This window comes from Watersipora subatra, chromosome 11 (assembly GCF_963576615.1).
Source record: "Watersipora subatra chromosome 11, tzWatSuba1.1, whole genome shotgun sequence".
In the NCBI taxonomy this organism is placed as follows: Eukaryota; Metazoa; Bryozoa; class Gymnolaemata; order Cheilostomatida; family Watersiporidae; genus Watersipora; species Watersipora subatra.
Genome location: NC_088718.1, coordinates 36,592,628 through 36,613,563, shown reverse-complemented (window position 1 = coordinate 36,613,563; position 20,936 = coordinate 36,592,628). Strand labels below are relative to the sequence as shown.

At 36.7% G+C, this 20,936-nt stretch overlaps 2 protein-coding genes across 2 annotated transcripts; one reads left to right on the top strand and one right to left on the bottom strand.

Annotated features, from left to right (window-relative positions):
* LOC137408022 (spermidine/spermine N(1)-acetyltransferase-like protein 1) lies at positions 1-1,590 on the bottom strand. The gene is made up of 2 exons (XM_068094413.1): positions 1,558-1,590; positions 1-546 (listed from the first exon to the last, which is right to left on the bottom strand). Exons 1-2 carry the CDS (start codon positions 1,588-1,590, stop codon positions 1-3), a joined length of 579 nt encoding a protein of 192 aa, XP_067950514.1.
* Positions 1,591-1,769: 179 nt separating this feature from the next.
* LOC137408021 (uncharacterized) lies at positions 1,770-20,294 on the top strand. The gene is made up of 6 exons (XM_068094412.1): positions 1,770-1,885; positions 12,080-12,239; positions 13,939-14,128; positions 16,021-16,184; positions 18,141-18,215; positions 20,120-20,294. The coding sequence occupies exons 1-6, from the start codon at positions 1,770-1,772 to the stop codon at positions 20,168-20,170; spliced, it is 756 nt and encodes a 251-aa protein (XP_067950513.1). The 3' UTR covers positions 20,171-20,294.
* Positions 20,295-20,936: the final 642 nt, after the last annotated feature.

Sequence of the window (20,936 nt, the reverse complement as noted above, 5' to 3'; positions counted from 1 at the left end):
TTAACGAAGGCATTCCGTGATATAATGTGTACCAGCCTCGTGTGTACCAGCCTCGTGTGTACCAGCCTCGTGTGTACCAGCCTCGTGTGTACCAGCCTCGTGTGTACCAGCCTCGTGAGTACCAGCCTCGTGTGTACCAGCCTCGTGTGTACCAGCCTCGTGGGTACCAGCCTCGTGTGTACCAGCCTCGTGTGTACTAGCCTCATGCGTACCAGCCTCGTGCGTACCAGCCTCGTGCGTACCAGTCTCGTGCGTACCAGCCTCATGTGTACCAGCCTCGTGTGTACCAGTCTCGTGTGTTCCAGCCTCGTGTGTACCAGCCTCGTGTGTACCAGCCCCGTGTGTTCCAGCCTCGTGTGTACCAGCCCCGTGTGTACCAGCCTCGTGTGTACCAGCCTCGTGTTTACCAGCCTCGTGTGTACCAGCCTCGTGTGTACTAGCCTCGTGTGTACCAGCCTCGTGTGTACCAGCCTTGTGTGTACTAGCCTCGTGTGTACTAGCCTCGTGTGTACCAGCCTCATGTGTACCAGCCTCATGTGTACCAGCCTAGTGTGTGCCTGTCTTATCCTATGTAGCTTCCTGTATACATGGCTAACTAATTGAAACATAATGATCTCCGCAAGCAATTATTACTCTGTAATTTACTGTTTTATGAGACATTTGATAAACTTGGTATAAAATAGCTTTATTTTTACATAAAATAAAATTATCAGTAATAAAATTATGTCATTGTGTAAAAAAACATTTGCTGAATTGCTAACCTAACAGTTGGATACATGTATAAAAAATTCTCTGGCTGATTTTGTGAGGAAATACAACTCTGATTTAGGTGGTTGCATTTGCTCAATCGATTTCACCGGCTTATTTCAATGAAGTGGTATAGAAAGGAGTCTGTTGACCACATGCAAACATATCCGATACGACAAAAATTTAAATAACAGTGATAAAAAATATAAGAGTTGAATTACGACCTTAGTTGATAATAGCGATAAATTTGGTTACAGAGATGCAGTGGTCGTTAATCAAGTCAACAATTTCCATTATTTATCTCTGGTGAGTTGAGGATAGAATCTTTAACATTACATTAGGTTGAGACAACCTAATGTAACGTTAAAGATAAACTCGCACAAATTTTAGTAGATTTATCAGAATTATCAGATTTTTATGATTTATGGTTGTTTTTAAAGTTTGATATAATCTGACTGCAAGGGTGGGCCAAGAATAAAATCAACAAAACCTGATCGTGGTTAAAATGCTCGGATTCAGTGAAAGTGTGATTATGGCATCTATAAATGGAAAGGGACGAACATAATAGAGACATGTAACGCTGCTAATTGAATGCCTTAGCCGATATCAACTATTGCAATGATAGCAACTAGTGATGTCATTTTTTCTCCTGAGCATTTTAATCACGATCAAGTTTTGTCGATTTTGATCTTGAAACCCTCTGGCAGTCAGACCACCTCATACATCAAAAATAATCATAAATGATAGTAAAACACCGATAGCTTTTGATAAAATCTACTAACGTTTGTACAAGTTCATTTTTAAGCAGACGAGCTGTCTCCATATGCCACACAAGTCACTCATGATTGGTCTCTTCTCACGTGAAACGTATGGCCAATGCCTTCTAATAGATAGCTGACAGCTTTTCCTTTTTGTGAAATACATTAATTTGCAATTCATGAAATTAATATGAAAATAAGTAGGCTTTGAGCATTGTCAGTCTTACAGTCACATACTGATACAAAGCTTTCTTGTGTTATAGAATGGCTGGAGCTTTGACCAATCAGAGGCTCAGTATCTCTGCTGACGGTGCCAGCGGATCTATTCATTTAAAGAAAACTGTTCTCTTTGGATACGCTGACCTTTTAGCAGTAGGATGGTGAGTTTTTACTGCTGCTTTTGTTCCTTAGCAAGTTGGTATTAGTTACAGTAGACACCCTTATACAGTAGACATCCTTAAGGTACAGCCATATGTAACAATTTTTTCTTTCCGTTCATTTTGACCGAAATCACGAAATAAACGAAAAACACAGAATTATTTGGCCAAATTTCACAGAATTGTCTGAGCTGTGCATCTGTACCGAAATCGTCGACGAAATGCTTTTAATTGGCTAAACAATTTTTTAGCGAGCACGATTCTAGCAGCTTTTACAATTTATATAGTTAAAGAAACGTATTACGCCACACAAAAAATGTACCAGCGCAATTCAACATAGTACATACGATGCAACTGCCTAGATGGCACTATTGTTGATTCTTTATCGATCGGACACTATGGCTACAAGTCGTTTCTTTTTTAACAATAACAAGTTATTTTTAGCAGCAAAATTTCTGTTGTAGAAAGAGTTGCCATTTTTAGCACAATCAAGTCAGTTGCATCGTTATGTGCCTCGGACTATATAAATTGCAAAAGCTGCTAGAATCGTACTCACTAATGATTTGTTTAGCCAATGAAAAGCGTTTTGTTGAGGATTTGGATGTGCATGCACAGCTCAGACAATTCTGTGAATTTCGGCCAAATAATTCTGTGTTTTTTGTTCATTTCGTGATTTCGATCAGAATCAATGAAAAATTCGTTACTTGTGACCGTACTTTTATACGGTAGACACCCTTACACAGTAGACACCCTTACACAGTAGACACCCTTACACAGTAGACACCTTTATAGTTACAGCAGACACCCTTATAGTTACAGTAGACACTCTTATAGTTACAGTAGACACCCTTATAGTTACCGTTGACACCCTTATAGTTGTAGTAGACACCCTTATTGTTATAGTAGACACCCTTATTGTTATAGTAGACACCCTTATTGTTATAGGAGACACCCTTATTGTTATAGTAGACACCCTTATTGTTATAGTAGACACTGTTATAGTCCCAGTAGACACCGTTATAGTTGCAGTAGAAATTCTTATAGTTACAGTAGACACCCTTATTGTTATAGTAGACACCCTTATTGTTACAGTAGACACTGTTGTAGTTACAGTTGACACTCTTATAGTTACAGTAGACACCCTTATTGTTATAGTAGACACCGCTATTGTTATAGTAGACACCCTTATTGTTACAGTAGACACTGTTGTAGTTACAGTTGACACTCTTATAGTTACAGTAGACACCCTTATTGTTACAGTAGACACCCTTATTGTTATAGTAGACACCCTTATTGTTATAGTAGACACCTAGATACGTAAACCTCCTGTTACATAAATTCCATAAAACGCTAAAGATTTATGTAAGTTTTTGCTTTGTATGTGTTATAAACTTTGAAGAACGTAAATTGGCAAGTCTTTGCAAGTTCTCAAATTCAATTTGAATACTGAGAGTCTCATAGTTACTCTTGAAAATAGTATTTTCCCTCGTGTCACATTTGGGAGAGAAAACGATGTTACGAGTTAATTATATGTTTTTAACTTTATTTTTGTGAAATACAATTTCTTTTTCCCTTGCAGCATTTGCTCCTGTTGTAGAAAAAAAAGAAAAAAAAAATTGACATTAAAATTGAAAATGTGCGCGCTGCTTAATGTAAAATTACCAGAATCATAGACACAAAACCAACTAAAAGTGATAAGAAAAGGTGTAAATATAAAACAATACTACTACAGTTACTGCACAATAATTAAATTAAAAAGTTAAGTTCAGTTTCTTTTTGGCCAAAGGGCTAATTTTGGGAGTACCTTGGAATGGATTAAGCTGTTTACATGTATTTTATGCTCTGTATCGTGTAAAATTCCCATAAAATTCCCTAACATAAACGTTCTAAAAATTAACTATTTATGCTTTAGGGCCGTCTACAGCAAACAAAACAACGATCGCATAGAAATACCATTCTAGTTATTAGCTAGGCCATTGCTTGGCATAAGCCTCTTGTTTTCAAAGATATATGAAAAGAATTTTCTTTGATCGGCTGACGGTTGTTAAAGAGCCAGCCGCTACCAGAGACAAATATATTTTGAGTGTGTGCTGCCTCAAAAAATTTTAGATTATTTTTTATAATCCATATCCTTTTATTATCTGGCAGCAATGAAAAAACATAACACCACAGCGAGGCACGGTACCAGCTGCAAAGGAAGGTGGAAATCCTTCTTTACTTTTCACCACACCAAATCTCATTCAACAACACAGATGTTCAATATCAATATATGTACATTTGCACGAAATATAGCTGTACACATATAAGTAAGATGCAAGGGTGCTCTACCTTTTCTCCCGTGCTCTTCCTTATATACTTTTGCCTCCCCTCTCCTGAGCCTTTCGGTTTTCTTCGAAGTCTGTCTATTCAGCCTGAGTCGAGATGACCGTAGCTTTGCCGAATGTTGGCCCAAACGCTGTACGCGCTGGCTCCCATCACACAGCTTCCTGCAACTATCAACTTGTTATATTACCCTAGGACACTTATATTTCGCTAGTATTTAGTTTCGTGAGTAGCACACAGAGTAAAATTTCGCTGCAACTTAATTTCGCAGCTCTGATGAGTGCGAAAATATAGTGATGTGAAAATAAATACAGTGGAACAAACAAATTAGATTCCTCAGGTCCGGTCCTCTAGTAAAAAAAAGTTGTTATATTTGCGACTAGTTTGTATTTGTAACCCGCAGGTATAAATGTATGGCAAAAATCGATAATTCAACGTGATCGCTTGCTGCCATTTGTTTCTTGGACTATCAATGACGTCTCGGTCCTTTCCGTCGTGACCGATATGGTACCAATATTAGATCTCAAGTATTTATAGCAAGCGATGGCCATGGCACGTTTTGAGTTCACAATATTTCAAATTTAAAAAAAATCAAATACAGTACATGTCTCATAAAAAAGAAAATAGATAACAACCAACATCACAACCAGAACTGTATAACATGGTTGGACCTGGTGAGGGTTGTTATCGTTTTTGGTTGGCAGTAAAATTCATCACTACAATAAGTATTATTTAATTGTATGACTTCACCTACCAGACTTTCATCCTCATCAGTTACAAATTCGGTGACTAAACTGATATCATCATCTTCTTCGTTTGTCTTGGCTTTTCCAAAAAAACTTGTTATCTTAATTTGCTTTGCCATGCTGCTCATTCGGTGTATTAACGAATTTACTAGAAATTTCCCAATGAGCTCAATCACACACAAAATTATCTGCATTTCTAATATCACGATTTTGTTGTGGATATCAATGAACTACAGGGCCGTATTCCCTTGGACAGCTGGCCGGCTAAGACGCCCCAACTTTTTAGGAATTTCATAGTCCAACGGCTATAGAAAGGTTTTTATCGCTGTAGAATATCACTTTATTCGAAGCCATAGATACAAACGTCAACTTTTAGTAGTTCTTAGGCGTCATTATTATCTTCATCAGCGGCAAAATATTCTTGTTAACGACTTTTATAAAGGTTTGCAAAATATCAAGTTTTAGCAAACATCTGCTTGCCCATATCCTACTTAATGAACTTGAAATAAAATCGGCAAAAATGATCTTTGTTAAAACGCTTAAAAAAGATGTCTTCTTTCTGAGCTTTTTAACTGCATACAAGTTTTGCCTGTTTTAATTTTAAAACGTTTTGTCAGTCACATCAGCTAAAACAAAGTAAATCTCAAAAAATAGAAAAATGTTGATACTTGTCAATAAAATTTTTTAAAACTTTACGTGATTTTTTAAAACTTCAGGTTCTCTTGCAGTAACTTCTGGTGTTCCTCAGGGTTCCGTGCTGGGGCCCTCTCTTTTTCTAGTTTACATTAATGACATTTGTAGCATTATAAAGACATCGACAATAAGACTTTTTGCGGACGATGCCCTTCTTTATTGCCCGGTTAACAGCTTAGATAGTTCCCAAAAATTCCAGGAAGATTTGTTTTTGTTGGAAAGGTGGGCTGAGCATTGGGGTATGGTGTTTAACACTGGTAAGTGTCAAATAGTCAGGTTTGGTAAGAACGGTCTTGATAGTTCTGTGGATTATTTTTTAGGAGGAATAGCGTTAGAGAATGTATCAGCTTTTAAATATCTTGGAGTTGAAATTACTAGTGATTTTAGTTGGGACTTGCAGATTGATTCGGTGACGGCAAAGGCTTCTCAGAGGTTGGGTATGATGAGGCATGTGCTTTTTAAGGCCCCCAGAAAGGTGAAGAGGGTTGCATACCTCACCTTGTGTAGACCTATAATGGAATATGCAGGTGAGGTATGGGACCCTCATTTAGTTAGGCAGATAACATCGTTGGAGAATGTGCAGCGAAGGGCTGTGCGTTTTATTTCAGATTTGAGGGGAAAACAGAGTGTTACGGAGGCAAGGCAGTTTTTAGATCTGGAGCTGTTGGAGGCAAGGCGTAAGAATGCTCGCATGACATTGATGCTAGAAATTTTGACAAATAGCAAGCACAGTTCTTTTGTTGATAGTTTTAAGCATTTACAAGATACAATTCATGATCATAATACAAGGTCAACAACTAACGGGGAACCCCCCGCCATTGAGTCAAATTCGAGTTTTTATCAATATAGTTTTATGCCCAGGACTTCCCGCAACCTGCGAGGAAAGCCATGAAATTTTATCGAATTTTTGACAGACATTTTGAAGGCCTTCTTTTACCCGCGAGCGGGGTCTAAAGGCTCGAGTTTTACCTAGACCTAGACCTAGACGTGAGAGGCCCGGCTAAGGCCCTACATAAGAGAAACCTGTTGGGAGCTTACAGCACCCCCCCCTTCTCCACACCCCAGATGTTCATAACTAGTCGTCTAACATTAGCCCCCCAACTTGCAACCAGTGAATACAGGCCTGCGTAGAACATAGCTATTTAATTTCGAATTTTCGCTAGTTCGTTATGATAGTTTAGTTTCGCGCATGAATTTTTCGCATGATGATGACTCCGCGAAAACGCGAAAGTTAGATGCCGCGAATACTTAAGTGTCCTAGGGTAGGTGTCTTTGTCTAATTAAAATTATCTCTGACCACTCAATAATCCTATTGTGTTGGTAAAGTCTTGTTCCTAGCTCTTGGCTAATATGCTCCTCACCACATTTATTGGACCTCGCCTTTATATACATATGTATGTATGCACTACATGTATATATGCATGTAGTGCATGCGTGTTCATGTACATATACATGTATATACATGTATATATACATTTCTCAAAGTTTGTCGTATGTAGGTTTGTAGGATTGATTGTCCGGCTATAGATCTTAAAATCTTGGAATAAATATTCTGTACCGAAGAAGATTCGATCTCAGACCCTGCCCTTGGCCAGTCTGACGCCTTACACACTAGACTACAGAAATCAAAAGTCTACCTTGCCAATATAGTTCATTATATGAGAGCAAATACCTAACTGCTTTGCGCATGACGGCGGAGTCATAGCATAACGTCATGAAAAGCTGTTCGCTCACATTATTAAACTGGCTAATAGCGAGCAACTCTCACTACTTCTCATTGTTTATAAGACAAAACACTTTTTTCATAATATGTAGTTTGAAAGTTAAAATGGCAAATGTTGTTATATGTTAAATACAAATCAATTTTCTGTTCAAAGGCTTTTTTATTACCCGGGCAACGCCGGGTAGCCCAGCTAGTATATATATATATCTATATATATATATATATATATATATATATATATATATATATATATATATATAGGACAGATAGCGCAGTTGGTAAGGTATCGGGACCGTGATCATTAGGTCCTCGGTTCAAACCCCAACAACTGCACTTTTCTGGTGGTCCTTAGACAAGACCTTTGCTTGTATAACGTCTACAACCTCTATGATGAGTGCAATAACCAAAGCCATGCCGGCTCGGACGTCGCCCGGTCAAACAAGGTCCGCGCTGCCTGTAGCTGAACCAGGACAAGGCAGTGAAAAATGGGCTACTGGTTCAAAACGGATGAAATGGACTCGGACTGATAACACGGACCTCATGCAGTGCTACTTTATGAGTGAACCTCAAAAGTGGGGCTACATGGGAAGGATGCGTCAACTGTGGATAAACATGCGCCCTGAATTGCCACTAACCGCTAAGCAACTTGTAGCTCAGAGGAGTAACATAATCAAGCGGCACCTCATATCACAACTTGAGGTAGATGAAATTAGGGAAAAGTTCACCCAAGTAACATCAACCAACGAGGAGTGCATATCAACACACTCATGGATACACGATCATGTGTTGACTCACGGGCTGAAGAGGACATGCACTTGGACCTTGACCCATGGGTGAAAGAGCTTGCGGAAAATATCATCAACAAGATGTCAGCTGCTAATGATTATGGAAGCAGGGTACCACTACGAAGAGTTAGAAGCTACCATAGGTAAGAGTAACCATATCATATCAACACACTCATGGATACACGATCATGTGTTGACTCACGGGCTGAAGAGGACATGCACTTGGACCTTGACCCAAGGGTGAAAGAGCTTGCGGAAAATATCATCAACAAGATGTCAGCTGCTAATGATTATGGAAGCAGGGTACCACTACGATGAGTTAGAAGCTACCATAGGTAAGAGTAACCATACCTAAGAAGCTGTTAGAAGACATTACGACACAGGAGTCGATCTCAACTGGATCAATCAGTGAGACTAATGCCTTAATCTACAGTACAGCAACCGTCATCTTGGAGGAGATGGATATTAAGCCAATGCCAAAAAGGCTTCAAGCCATTCCATCCTGGCAGCTGAGGCTACAAAATAAGATCAAGGACTTGCGCAAGAAAATTAGTAGGCTCAGTGAGACCACAGTTTGGAGCGTCCAATAAGGGAAGCCACAATAGAAGCGCTAGAATCTGCCAAACAGCGGCTAGTAGCACTCTCGGCACGACTGAAGCGGTACACCAAAGAGCGAGATAACAAGAGAATGAACAAACTGTTCATCAATAATCCATCTAGAGTGTATTCCCAGTTCAAAGGTGAACTGCAGAGGCCAATGTCTGAGCCTCCCCGATCTAGCACTTCAAAGTTCTGGAAGGACATCTGGGAGAAAGAGACCACTCATAACACCACTGCAAATTGGCTGAAGAGGCTTAAAGAGAACCAACAACACACTGTGGCTCAGCAAGGACTCACCATCAACACACTGTGGTAGACAAGGACTCACCATCAGCAAAGACGACATTAAGTGCAGAGTGCAGCGTATGAAAAACTGGGCAGCATCTGGCCATGACATGATTCAAGCCTTCTGGTTAAAGAAATTGACATCACTTCACACTAGAATGGCTAAGCAGATGGAATACCTAATAGAACAAGGTGACCATCCAGAATGGCTGACCAAAGGACGAACTGTGCTTCTGATAAAAGATCCAAAGCAGGGGCCGATTCCCAAAAACTATCGACCAATAACGTGCTTGCCCACCACTTGGAAATTGCTCTCAGGAATAGTTGCAGACAAACTGGAAGAGCACATGAGTCACTATATGACCAGTGCTCAGAAAGGAATTGGGCGCAACACCCGAGGAGCTAAACATCAGTTACTGGTGGATCGGACGGTCTGTCAAGACAGCAGGAGAAGGCAAACCAATCTTGCCATGGCTTGGATTGACTACAGAAAGGCCTATGACTCAATTCCCCATAGTTGGATACTTGAGTGCCTCAGTATGTACAATGTTCACCCTGCTCTTGTGGCATTCATCAAGATGTCAATGACCAAATGGAAGACGGAACTGGAGGCTAATGGCAAAAAGCTGGCGAGTGTACAAATTAAGCGAGGCATCTATCAAGGTGACTCCTTATCACCGCTGCTCTTCTGCATATGCTTAAACCCTCTAAGCAATATGCTGGAGGAGACTCAATATGGGTACCAGTTTAAGAGTGGCACCAAGATAAACCACCTCTTCTACATGGATGACATCAAGCTGTACGCTAACAAAGAAAGGGACATTGATTCGCTAATACACCTCACTCAGGTATACAGCAAGGACATCGGAATGACCTTCGGTATTGAGAAATGTGGAAGGCTAATTCTTAAGAAAGGCCATTCTATGCTCACAGATGGCCTAAGAATGCCAAATGGTACCATCAAAGATATAGAAGAAGGGTACAAGTACTTGGGGATTATGCAAAGCAACATCAACCACGAAGCCGAGGTACGTCACAAAGCCATTTCCGAATACAAGAAACGCCTTCGGCAGGTCTTACGGAGCCAGCTCAATGCCAAGAACCAAATCATGGCAATAAATACCTACGCACTGCCAGTAATAAGATATCCAGCAGGCATAATAAAGTGGACTGAGGAAGCCATCAAAGAAACAGATATAGCAACTCGTAAACTGCTGACCATGCATGGAGCACTCCACCCAAAATCTGATACTATTAGATTGTATCTTGATAGGAAAGATGGCGGTAGGGGACTCAAAAGTGTACAGCAGACAGTGAAAGAGGAGGAGCGAAGCATCAAAGCATATGCAGCCTCCATGGCCATCTCAGATAATTTGCTAGCTGAATTTCAATCGGCTGCTCTCACAACGGACCTATGCCCTGATGATGAGGAAATTGACTGGCATACGAAACCTCTTCATGGTGCTTACCACCAACAAATATCTAAGGTTGGCGATCTTCACCAGACATATATGTGGCTGAACAAAAGAAACCTAACGGCCAATACAGAGTCGCTAATCATGGCAGCCCAGGAGCAAGTGCTCCCAACAAGGCAACTCCAAACGAAAATCTATCACACTAGAGACGATCCTAGATGCAGACTGTGCAAAGATGCACCTGAGACCATCCAACACATCATCAGTGGATGCAGACAGCTAGCAGGGAACGCATACACTTAGCGGCATAATCATGTCGCAGGTATTGTGTATAGAAGTCTATGTGATGAGTATGGCCTTAATAAACCACAACACTGGTGGGAAGCTCCTGGTAAGGTCAATGAAAATGACCGCGCTAAGATCCTCTGGGACTTCTACATCCAAACTGACAAGCATGTCCTAGCAAACCAACCAGATATAGTGGTGGTAGACAAGGAGAACAAGAGGGCTACTATAATAGATATAGCAGTACCCAATGACTACAATATAGCCAGCAAAGAAAAAGAAAAGGTAGAAAAATATCTCCCTCTTGGAGAAGAAATTGAAAAATGCTGGAATGTGAGAACAACCGTAATCCCAGTAGTGATTGGGGCACTGGGCGCAATAACACCGGCGCATAAAATGTGGCTTGCCCAAATACCAACAACAATCAACTCAGGTGAGTTGCAGAAAAGTGCGCTATTGGGAACAGCTAAGATCTTGAGACGAGTGCTCAAACTCCCAGGTCTCTGGTAGGAGACCCGAGTTAGAGCAGAATTTACCACCCATACGGGGTATCCGGGGTGAGGAAACAATTTTTTTTATTTTTTTATATATGTATATGAACACGCATGCAGTACATGCATATATACACATATGCATGTATATATATGCATGTGTATATATATATCTCAGAGCTTGTTTGTCTGTCTGTCATTCATGGGTCCAGTTATCGCGATTAAAATCTAGGAATGACAAATCCTCTTTGCAATGAAATTGAACTCGGAACCACCAGTTTTGAAGACAGGCAATCTATTACATCAAGCAGCTATATTGCTATACAATGAAATAATTGTGGTTATACTTCTGACATTGGTTAAAATTTTCATGATTGAAGTACTTGCAAAAATACTATTAGTTACTACTAGCCTGCTTGAAAATCATAATGATTAGAAAGATCATTACGCGTAACAATTATACCCAAAATTATTCTACAAATTTTTTAAGTGGCTACGTGGCTTAATAGTTGGTGCACTTGACCTTACGTCTTGGCTATACGAAGTAAATTTTTGTGTGGTAGTTAATCTCCCTTTATTTTTAAAGTCTCTGATTCGTTACTGCTAACTAAACAGTTATATTTTTTAGATTCCTTAGTTCAAACTGCTTTATTAATATTAATTTATATGAATTGCTACATCATTTGTTTTACATATACACAAAGTTACATCAATCACATTCTTGTTCTAACATAGTTACCATACTAATAAAAATATTGTTTTGGGCAAAACATTTTCTATTACTCGTGCAATGCTGTGTATTCACCTAGTAAATGTATATACGTATGTATGTACTACATGTCATTTTTGCAGCCGAACTCTGCTGGGACTGAGCATAGGTTACAATTACCAATCTATGTCTCTTCCAGAATTTTCTACCAAGCAATCTGTCAAGTGCCAGAGGCCTCACACCCCCAAGGCCAACCAGAGATACTTCGAGCCTTTTCAAATCCTAGACTGCAAGTTTGAAGAAGTGTGTTACTAGTATTGTTAGAAAATAATTAATGTTACAAACCTTTTTTTAAATACTATGAAATTCTCATGTTATTATTTTATTTTTAAATTATTTTTTCCATACAGCTTGATTGCTTTCTGTTTGCATTGGCCAGTAAAAAGAAGTTCAGAGCCAATCAAAGTCTTACAAGTTGAGGTATAAGAGCAGACAACTCAAAAAGCTGAACTATTACAAAACAACTATCTCATAAGGAGTTGTCTGGTCTTGTCGAGGAATGAATTAAAAGACAGTTCATAGTTTTTGCTTTTCTAGAGGTAGAAGTAGTGTTTGTATAATTGCAGAACAGGTTAAAGGTTAATTTTCTGAGCTGAATTGAAAAAAAAATTGGTCGTCATTCGGTCAGTCAGAATTTTAACAGCCTTCGTAGCTATGGGTTTCTGTAATGACTGTCAGTTCGTGTGTTGCATTACTTTTTACTGATGGCCTTCACCTTTGAAGTTATGCAAAAAGGACCACCTTAGACATAAGCAAGCTTTGAACTGTAAAGGCATTTAACTACATAATAGATTTATAGATCTTTTAAATCCTGCAAACGTCGTCTACAAAATCACTGCCCACTTGTTCTTGAGATTTATTAATTACCTCTAATTTACAAAAGGCGCTAGTGAGATAGGAAATAAGGTTAGACTTAATGTTTTTGTCGTCACCTCGTTACGGAATCACGCCTGGTTCACTGTATTGCATAGGCTACTAAATGAAACTTATCGTTCAATCCTTTAAATCTTATACTTTTATCATTCCAATTATATTACTGTTATATTTTATATTATGATTCAAATAGTTTACGCCTTTATCATCTAAATGAAACTAGAAATTCTAGCTTTCGAATTTCATCAATGCAAGAAACACTGTTTAGTCATTAAGTAATAACCTGAACACGCGTATGTCTTTGTCTTTGATGGTCCTCTGGTACCTGACCTGTATCGTTTATCATTCTTATGATGAGGAATTGTTTCATCACTAATACAACTTTTACATAGTTTGGCTTTAAATCAATATATTTTTTAAATAAATTGACAACAACAAAGAAATGTAATGCTAGAGAAAATCTGTATTTATTTTAAAATTAACGATGAGCTTACAACATTTTTTTGTTGATTTTATCATAAAGTATCAATATTTTCTATTATTTTCAATCGCTTCTGATGTTTGAGGTGATCTGACTGTCAAGGTGTTTCTAGCTTAAAATCAATAAATCTTGACCACAATTAAAACAATCAGAAAAAAATATCTGTGCGAAACAAAATCAAAATAACACGCAAATAATTGTAATGATAACTTATCATTGCTAAAGTTGATATCGGTTATTGTGTTCAAGCTTCAGTGTTGCATGTCACTATTCTGTCAGTCTTTTTACAACTATAGATGTCATAATCACACATTTGCTTGATCTAAGCTTTTTAACCGCGATCAAGTATTGTCGACTAATCTTGAAACATATTGGCAGTCAGATCAACTCAGACATCGAAAACAGTCACAAACAAAAAAAATACTGATACTTTCTAATAAAATCTACTGAAATTTTGTGAAATTTTCTCATTAAGATGAATTTCCGTAGTCAGTTATATAATGTGGACAGAAAATCTTCAAAAATTAACTTTTTACCAAAAAAAAACTTTCAAGCTTCTACTATGGGATTTCAAAATATTTGTTGTAGTTCACCATTGTAGTAGTGAACACTGAGACACCTGCCAGCAAGTGTCACTACATAGTCAATCACCTGCTATCCCTGTGCCAGCAAAGTAAAGTAGAGAAATTTATAGTGCTATCTTGTGTGAGAGTTGAACTGGAGAGTGCGTATCTGAACTACCACAAGCAGTTTGAGAACAACTTTAATACTACTAAAGGTAAGTTCTTGGCAGTGTTGCTTTGTAAATAGTTGCATCACTGCATCTAGAAATTACAGATAACCTGTGAATTCAAAAATGCATGATTACGGTAGTAGCTTCGTTATAAATATGAAACTGCTCTGAATGCATTTTTATTGAAAAAAATTCATAAAATTAATGAACATTCACTGACAACAGTTGCCAGATATTTTGTGGTTGTGTTTTTAATAAAAGCACCTTGGTTTAATTTTTTGGAGTGTATAGATCAGTCCTTCTTAACAAACGATTCCTATTATTCCTGTAATAAATACAGTCTTAAAATATTATTCATTTACAAGCCTTTTGGCTCATTCAATTGAACAATCATATATTCTGCTTCTAGAAGGATCTAGATAATGCAATCTTGACGAATTTTCAGTGGTCAGGTTGCTGACTTAGATCAGTAGGCCAGTAATTAGAGTCACATAAGAACCATTGGCTGTGTTAGGAAGGGCATCCAACCGCAGGTGCTCTTGGACCAAATCTGCTCGAGTCGTCAGTGAATAAACCGGCTTCCTATCTGCACTCCAGCACGGATGAGGAGGGTGGCTAACAACCCTCCTCATCTGCACTCCAGCGCAGATGGGAATGGTGGCTAACAACACCGCAGGACTAAAAGCAAAACCTGACAAAGGGTGGGGAGCTCTTCTGTGAGCCAAAGGTCAGTTAGCTAGAGATGGTGTTTCAATAAAAACACCCAACAGAAAGCAAACCACTGTTGAAGCCTGCTAAGATAAGTCATGTTTATAGGAAGTGGGGAAGAACCATGATCGCCTACGTTCACACAGGACATGTTACTTATAGCGAGAGAGAGAACCTCAATGCATCTCTTTCTTTGACATCCATGATAATACTCAGTTAACAATTTCGGAAAAAAAATTACTAGTACACGCAGGTAGCCGCATGCGCCGTGAAAGATCATCATTTGTTATCATGTTGTGCAAAATTATTCCATAAAGCTGCAAGGCGGTCCAGCAGTGCAGTTCGTATTGCGAGTGGTGGCAAATATCGAATGCCCGAGTTCAAATCTTAGAGAATAAAGTTTTTTTTACACTTAAAGTGTGGCTATGGAGAGGCATACAGCTCTTATTATAGTAAAGATTGCTGGTATAATTGTAGGGCTGAGTGCTGCCACTGCTGACAGTGAGAAAGTCATGCTCTGAAAGGTTATTCGTGTGAATCTAGTGGTTATGTCAATTTTAACAATAATGTGCTGTTAGAAGTAGTGGGGTGTGATCAACTGGCATAATCTTGTTTAACTTTTATTATAGAATGTGACTCGCACTATTAGTACATTTAAATTAAACAGTTTGTACTAATGTTTAGTTGGGTGGTTTTGGTTTTAAATAAATGTGCCATTTTAAGCTTATGATTGGATACTAGTCCCTTCATTAGAGTTTATGATTGGTTGCCATACCTTTAATAAGAGATTATGATTGGATGCGAGTAATTGTATTAGCGTTTATGATTGGATGCCACTTGTTTTAGAGTTTGTTTTTGGATGCATTCTTTTTATGAGAGCTCAGGATTTGATATCATTCATTTTATAAGTTTATGATTGAATATAGTTTTTTATAAGATCAATACTCTTGCAAATTTTTAGTACCCCTGACGCTGCAAAAACAAAATGTAACATACACAAAATATATCAGAAGTTAGAGTTGGACAAAAGCATGGAAATGATAAAGAAATTTGCTGGTATTAAATATTTATCAAAAACCAAAACATTTTAACTAATTTTTTAAATCATGCAACTATAACGGTGTTTTATGTTTATTTGCACCTAAAAACAAAGTGTGAATTTTTTTAATCTGTAGCACACAATTTTCTTGTACACTCCATTTTATAGAATTACGTTTTATCTGTTTCAGTTACTACATATCCAAGCCTTCCTGGTGATACACTGATCAAGGACCCAATGCTAAACACAATTGTGCAACTATTTAAAATTGCCAGAATTCCTCTTACAATAATAGCCACTGTTGGCCACAAGGCTCACTATGGACAAACACTTGACTGCGAGTTTGCTAAAGAGGTAGGAAACCAAAATTCATGGTATATCAGATGATATCTTCAAATAAAAAAGTTGACTTCCCTTGGTAATACTAAATATTAAAGACATTCGTACTTGCGAACTTGTTGACTTGATCGCAAGATGTTAGGCAATTAGACATGTTGTGCAAGGATATGAATGAATGAAAAACAGAAAACGTGGTATTTATTGTTGCGTTACTGAGTGCATGCTTTGTGATCTTTGTAAGGGTTATCTTCTCTCTAGGATTGTGACTTACTTCCAATTAGTGTTGTTTTTCTTTTCTCTATGTCTGTGATAATGGAAGTATATATATAAATATATATATACACTAGCTGTGCTACCCGATGCTGCTTGGGTAATAAAAAAGTATTTGGTCAGAAAATTGATTTGTATTTAACATATAGCAAAATTTTCCATCCTAACTTTCAAATTACATATCACGAGAAAAGTATTTTCGTGTAATTGAAATAAATTTAGAAAAAATAAAAACAACTGTCAAGGTTTTCAAACTTTGTCAAACAACTTTTAAATATTTTATCATGAGGAAAATGTTTTGTGCTGGTCAAATAAATTAAAAAAATAAAACGACTATAAAAAGGTTTAAATGTAAATAGGAAATAATTAGCAAGTAATAGCTAAATTAAGTCTGTTTTGCAACGATTATAATAGAAGATGATTCGGTAATGATACAATTAATATGAACTGAAAAAAAAACAAAATAAAAGTTCTGAATATGTAGAATATGTGTGTGTGCGTGCGTGCGCGTGCGTGTGTGTAAAAAAAAGGTTACTGTTCAACCAGAAGCTATCCATTAAAACTTTAAATACGACGATACGGAGACAAAATAATTATCTGCGCGAGAATAATTGACTTTGACCTCAGATATAGTACTCGAATCGTACGGAAAATATTTTTTAACAGGGGCATCGTAAAGCGGAGCCGGATCGGTAAAATAATCAGCGTGCGCTATACCTATAGCTGGAATGACAGATCCACGGATAACAGATCCACAGATATACTTTGATAAATACATATATATATATATATATAAATATAAATTATATATATAAATATAAATTATATATATATATAGATATAAATTATATATATATAGATATAAATTGTATATATATAGATATAAATTATATATATCGATATAAATTATATATATAGATTTATATACATATATATATTATACATGTATATGAGTTATATATACAAATTATATATATAATAAAATATATAATAAAATGGTTTTGAGGATGGATAACAATTTCAAGCCAGCAATTACTTGAGCTGTAGAACACCTCTTAAGCTTGAATATATGCAATACATAGAGTATATATATATTACATATACTTATAATATATGCAATACATAGAGTATATATTACATATACTTATAATATATGCAATACATAAAGTATATATTACATATACTTGTAATATATGCAATACATAAAGTATATATTATATATACTTGTAATATATGCAATACATAGAGTATATATTACATATACTTATAATATATGCAATACATAAAGTATATATTACATATACTTGTAATATATGCAATACATACAGTATATATTACATATAATTTTAATATATGCAATACATAGAGTATATATTGCATATACTTGAATTGTATGTAATGCCTAAAGTATAAAAATTACACATACTTATAATATATGGAATACATACATTACATATATTACATATACTTATAGTATATGTAATACATACAGTATATACATTACATATACCTATAACACACATAACACTCTTTCTCCGACTGTAAAGATTTATTAAAGAATTTTGCAAGATTATAAAAACATAATAATTTGAAACTATCATTGATGGCAGTTCTGATGCTAAAGTTTTATCACTTTATCACTTTTGTCGCTCAACATTTAGCATTGCCTTTCTCATGCTAAAACTATTAATTGATTTGCAGGCTGTGAAGACGATGCAGATGAAACTGGCACGGATAACTGGCCTCGAATTTGACTATGAGTTCAGCGAATCTCTGGTAAGTAACTTTGACAAAAATATTTAGCTTACATGCATAGTGTGCTGTGAGAAACTATCAGGAGTGCCAATAACATTAACCCTTTCACTGCCGTAGACGCATAAATGGGTTTTCGTGGGACGACTGCCGTAGACGCATTATTGCGACTTTCCCAGCAATTGCGTAGTTACCTAATTATATTATTCGTTGACAACATAACCCACAGTCTTTAAGACTTTTATGAACTTGACAGTGTTGTCCGAAGATTTGTCTATAAAATTAGCCTAAAATAACGAAGCATTTTTAAACTTTTGTTTTAGAATTTTCAGTTTTAAAACGAACGTGTTTTTTGTGTGAGTTCATTAATTACCGCCCGCGAGTCAGAAAACAGGTAATTATTTATGTTCATTACATTATAGCCAATTCAGATTCATATTTTTGTTATTATACAGATAATTAAAGCAGCAGCACTGTCTCTGATAGTGGTGAAAGTAATAAATTTGTAAGAGTAAGGAACATTATGGAGGATCGCTTTAGCTTTGCATCGATCATAGCTTCACATAGCTTTATCATCGCACAAATTATAGATCCATTGAATTTTTGCATAGCAATGTTGGTTAAAATGTTGGCAAATTAAAATATGTAACAAAAATGTTCTAGGTAAAGACTGAAATTAGAAAAAATACTGTTTACATATCACGAAGCAGTATCGGCAATTTTCGGTAAATTGGTTGGCACTTGGCAGATACTCGAATTTGTACATAGTTGGCAGTGAAAGGGTTAAGAAAATAATTAACTGCACAATTATTCATAGCCACAGGAAGGTGGCCAATTGGGTCAGGTTTTAGAGTGTTGGTCTACCAAGTGGCATTTCATGAGTTTGAGTCTCTTTGAGAGCAATCTTTCATACCAACCTCCAACCCTGCTTCGGAAGGATAAACAGATAGATAGACAGATAGATAGACAGATAGATAGATTGATAGATAGATAGATTGATAGATAGATTGAAAGACAGACCGATAGACAGATATATAGATAGGTAGATAGATAGAGAGATATTGATAGATACATAGATAGATTGGTAGATCGATAGATAGATAGATTGACAGATAAACAAACACGGTTCTCATCACAGTGAAAATTATGCATTGCCTAGTTGAGCACTTGCCTTTTTCCTCATTTTACATTTAATATTTGGTATATATATATAAATAAATATAAATAATATATATAAATAAATATATATAAATAAATATATATATTATATATAGTCTAAATCTTTACTGTATTAATAGCCATAAAGCCAGCTTGATGTTTTGCTTAATGATGTAATTGTATCGAATTAGCTCGTTGGTCTGCAGACCTGGAGGTCCTAAATTCAAACTGAGTGTGAAGTGGATTTTTTGCTTCTAAAACTTTATCACCATAACTAGACAGACGAATGACAAACATTGACATCTCTATATAGATTAATAATGTTTTTATTGGTTAGAAGTTTTTACACTTCTAGCTTTATTCTTCAGTTTTGAGATCAGTAATAGTTTAACCATAATATGAGCAAATTAGTTTCTCTTACTTAATTGTGAATCTGCTAGCCAGCTTTTTGCCATTGTTGGTCACTTTTCATTATGCATAAAACTTTTACTGTAACTTCTATTTAAAGGTTTGTATTGTATCTAGAATTATTGTACAGAAATAGGCATTTTATATAAATTCAGATCAGTAGGCTGCCAGAAAACTGTTAGACACTATATATAAAGCATTCATCATTGCTACTAAGAACATTTTCTTTCTCTCACTTCAACAGCTTCTACTAAACAAGTGTTTAGCTTTATTAGTTTTACACCTAGGAACAGACAACTTCTATTAAAAGAAACAATCTTGAAGTGATTGGTAAGATTTTAGTTAAATGTTATGTTTCTCAGGTTTTTGATGATTACAAGAGATGTCACACTGTGATGGCTATGTACTCCTGAAGAGCTGCTTCACTGCTTTTGACCTGCTTTTTCTGATCTGATTATGATGGCTTGGATTTCAGGCCTGCGGATTTCGGCTTTGGATTTGTGTGCTCCTGTATTTTGGACTTGTTTTTTCCTGTACTGCAATCATTTGTGCCTCATACTACATGAATTGATTGATTAAGTTTTCTCAATAAGTGAATTGTTAAACCCTTAGATTAGTAAGACACAAGAAACTTATTATATAGAAGGTGGCTAACTTAAAGTTGTCTGCTCACTGCAAGAAGGCAGTCGGGGCTGTCATGAATATGCAATCAGTAATCAGAGCAGACGGAATTTTGAAACAGGATGACTAAAACACCCTGTTCATTTCTTATTAGATGCAATAGATAGTCAGCAACTACCAAAATTGCTGATAATATGAGTTGTCTTCTCCCATAACAAAGGTGCGGTTAGACGAGGTAAATGTTTGGGTTGTAAAAAGGCATCATTGCTCTCATTCTCATTCAGTAAAACACCGTGAAGTGAAGTTGAGGCTAAAAAAATAATATTAACATATCAAAACAAGTTAAGTGTGTTTAAAAGTGATCCAAAAGCGTGTAAATCTTTGACTAAAATACAGCTAAAAACTAACAGGGGTTTTGGCCCAGTGGTTTGGAATGTCTGATTTGCAAACAACAGGTTGTGGTTCAACTCTCAAAAGACCACTGATGGTGACAAACAAGACATGTAGTTTCACATTGCTCTCTGTAACTGGGCGTGTCTCCAGTTGTCGAGGTTCCTT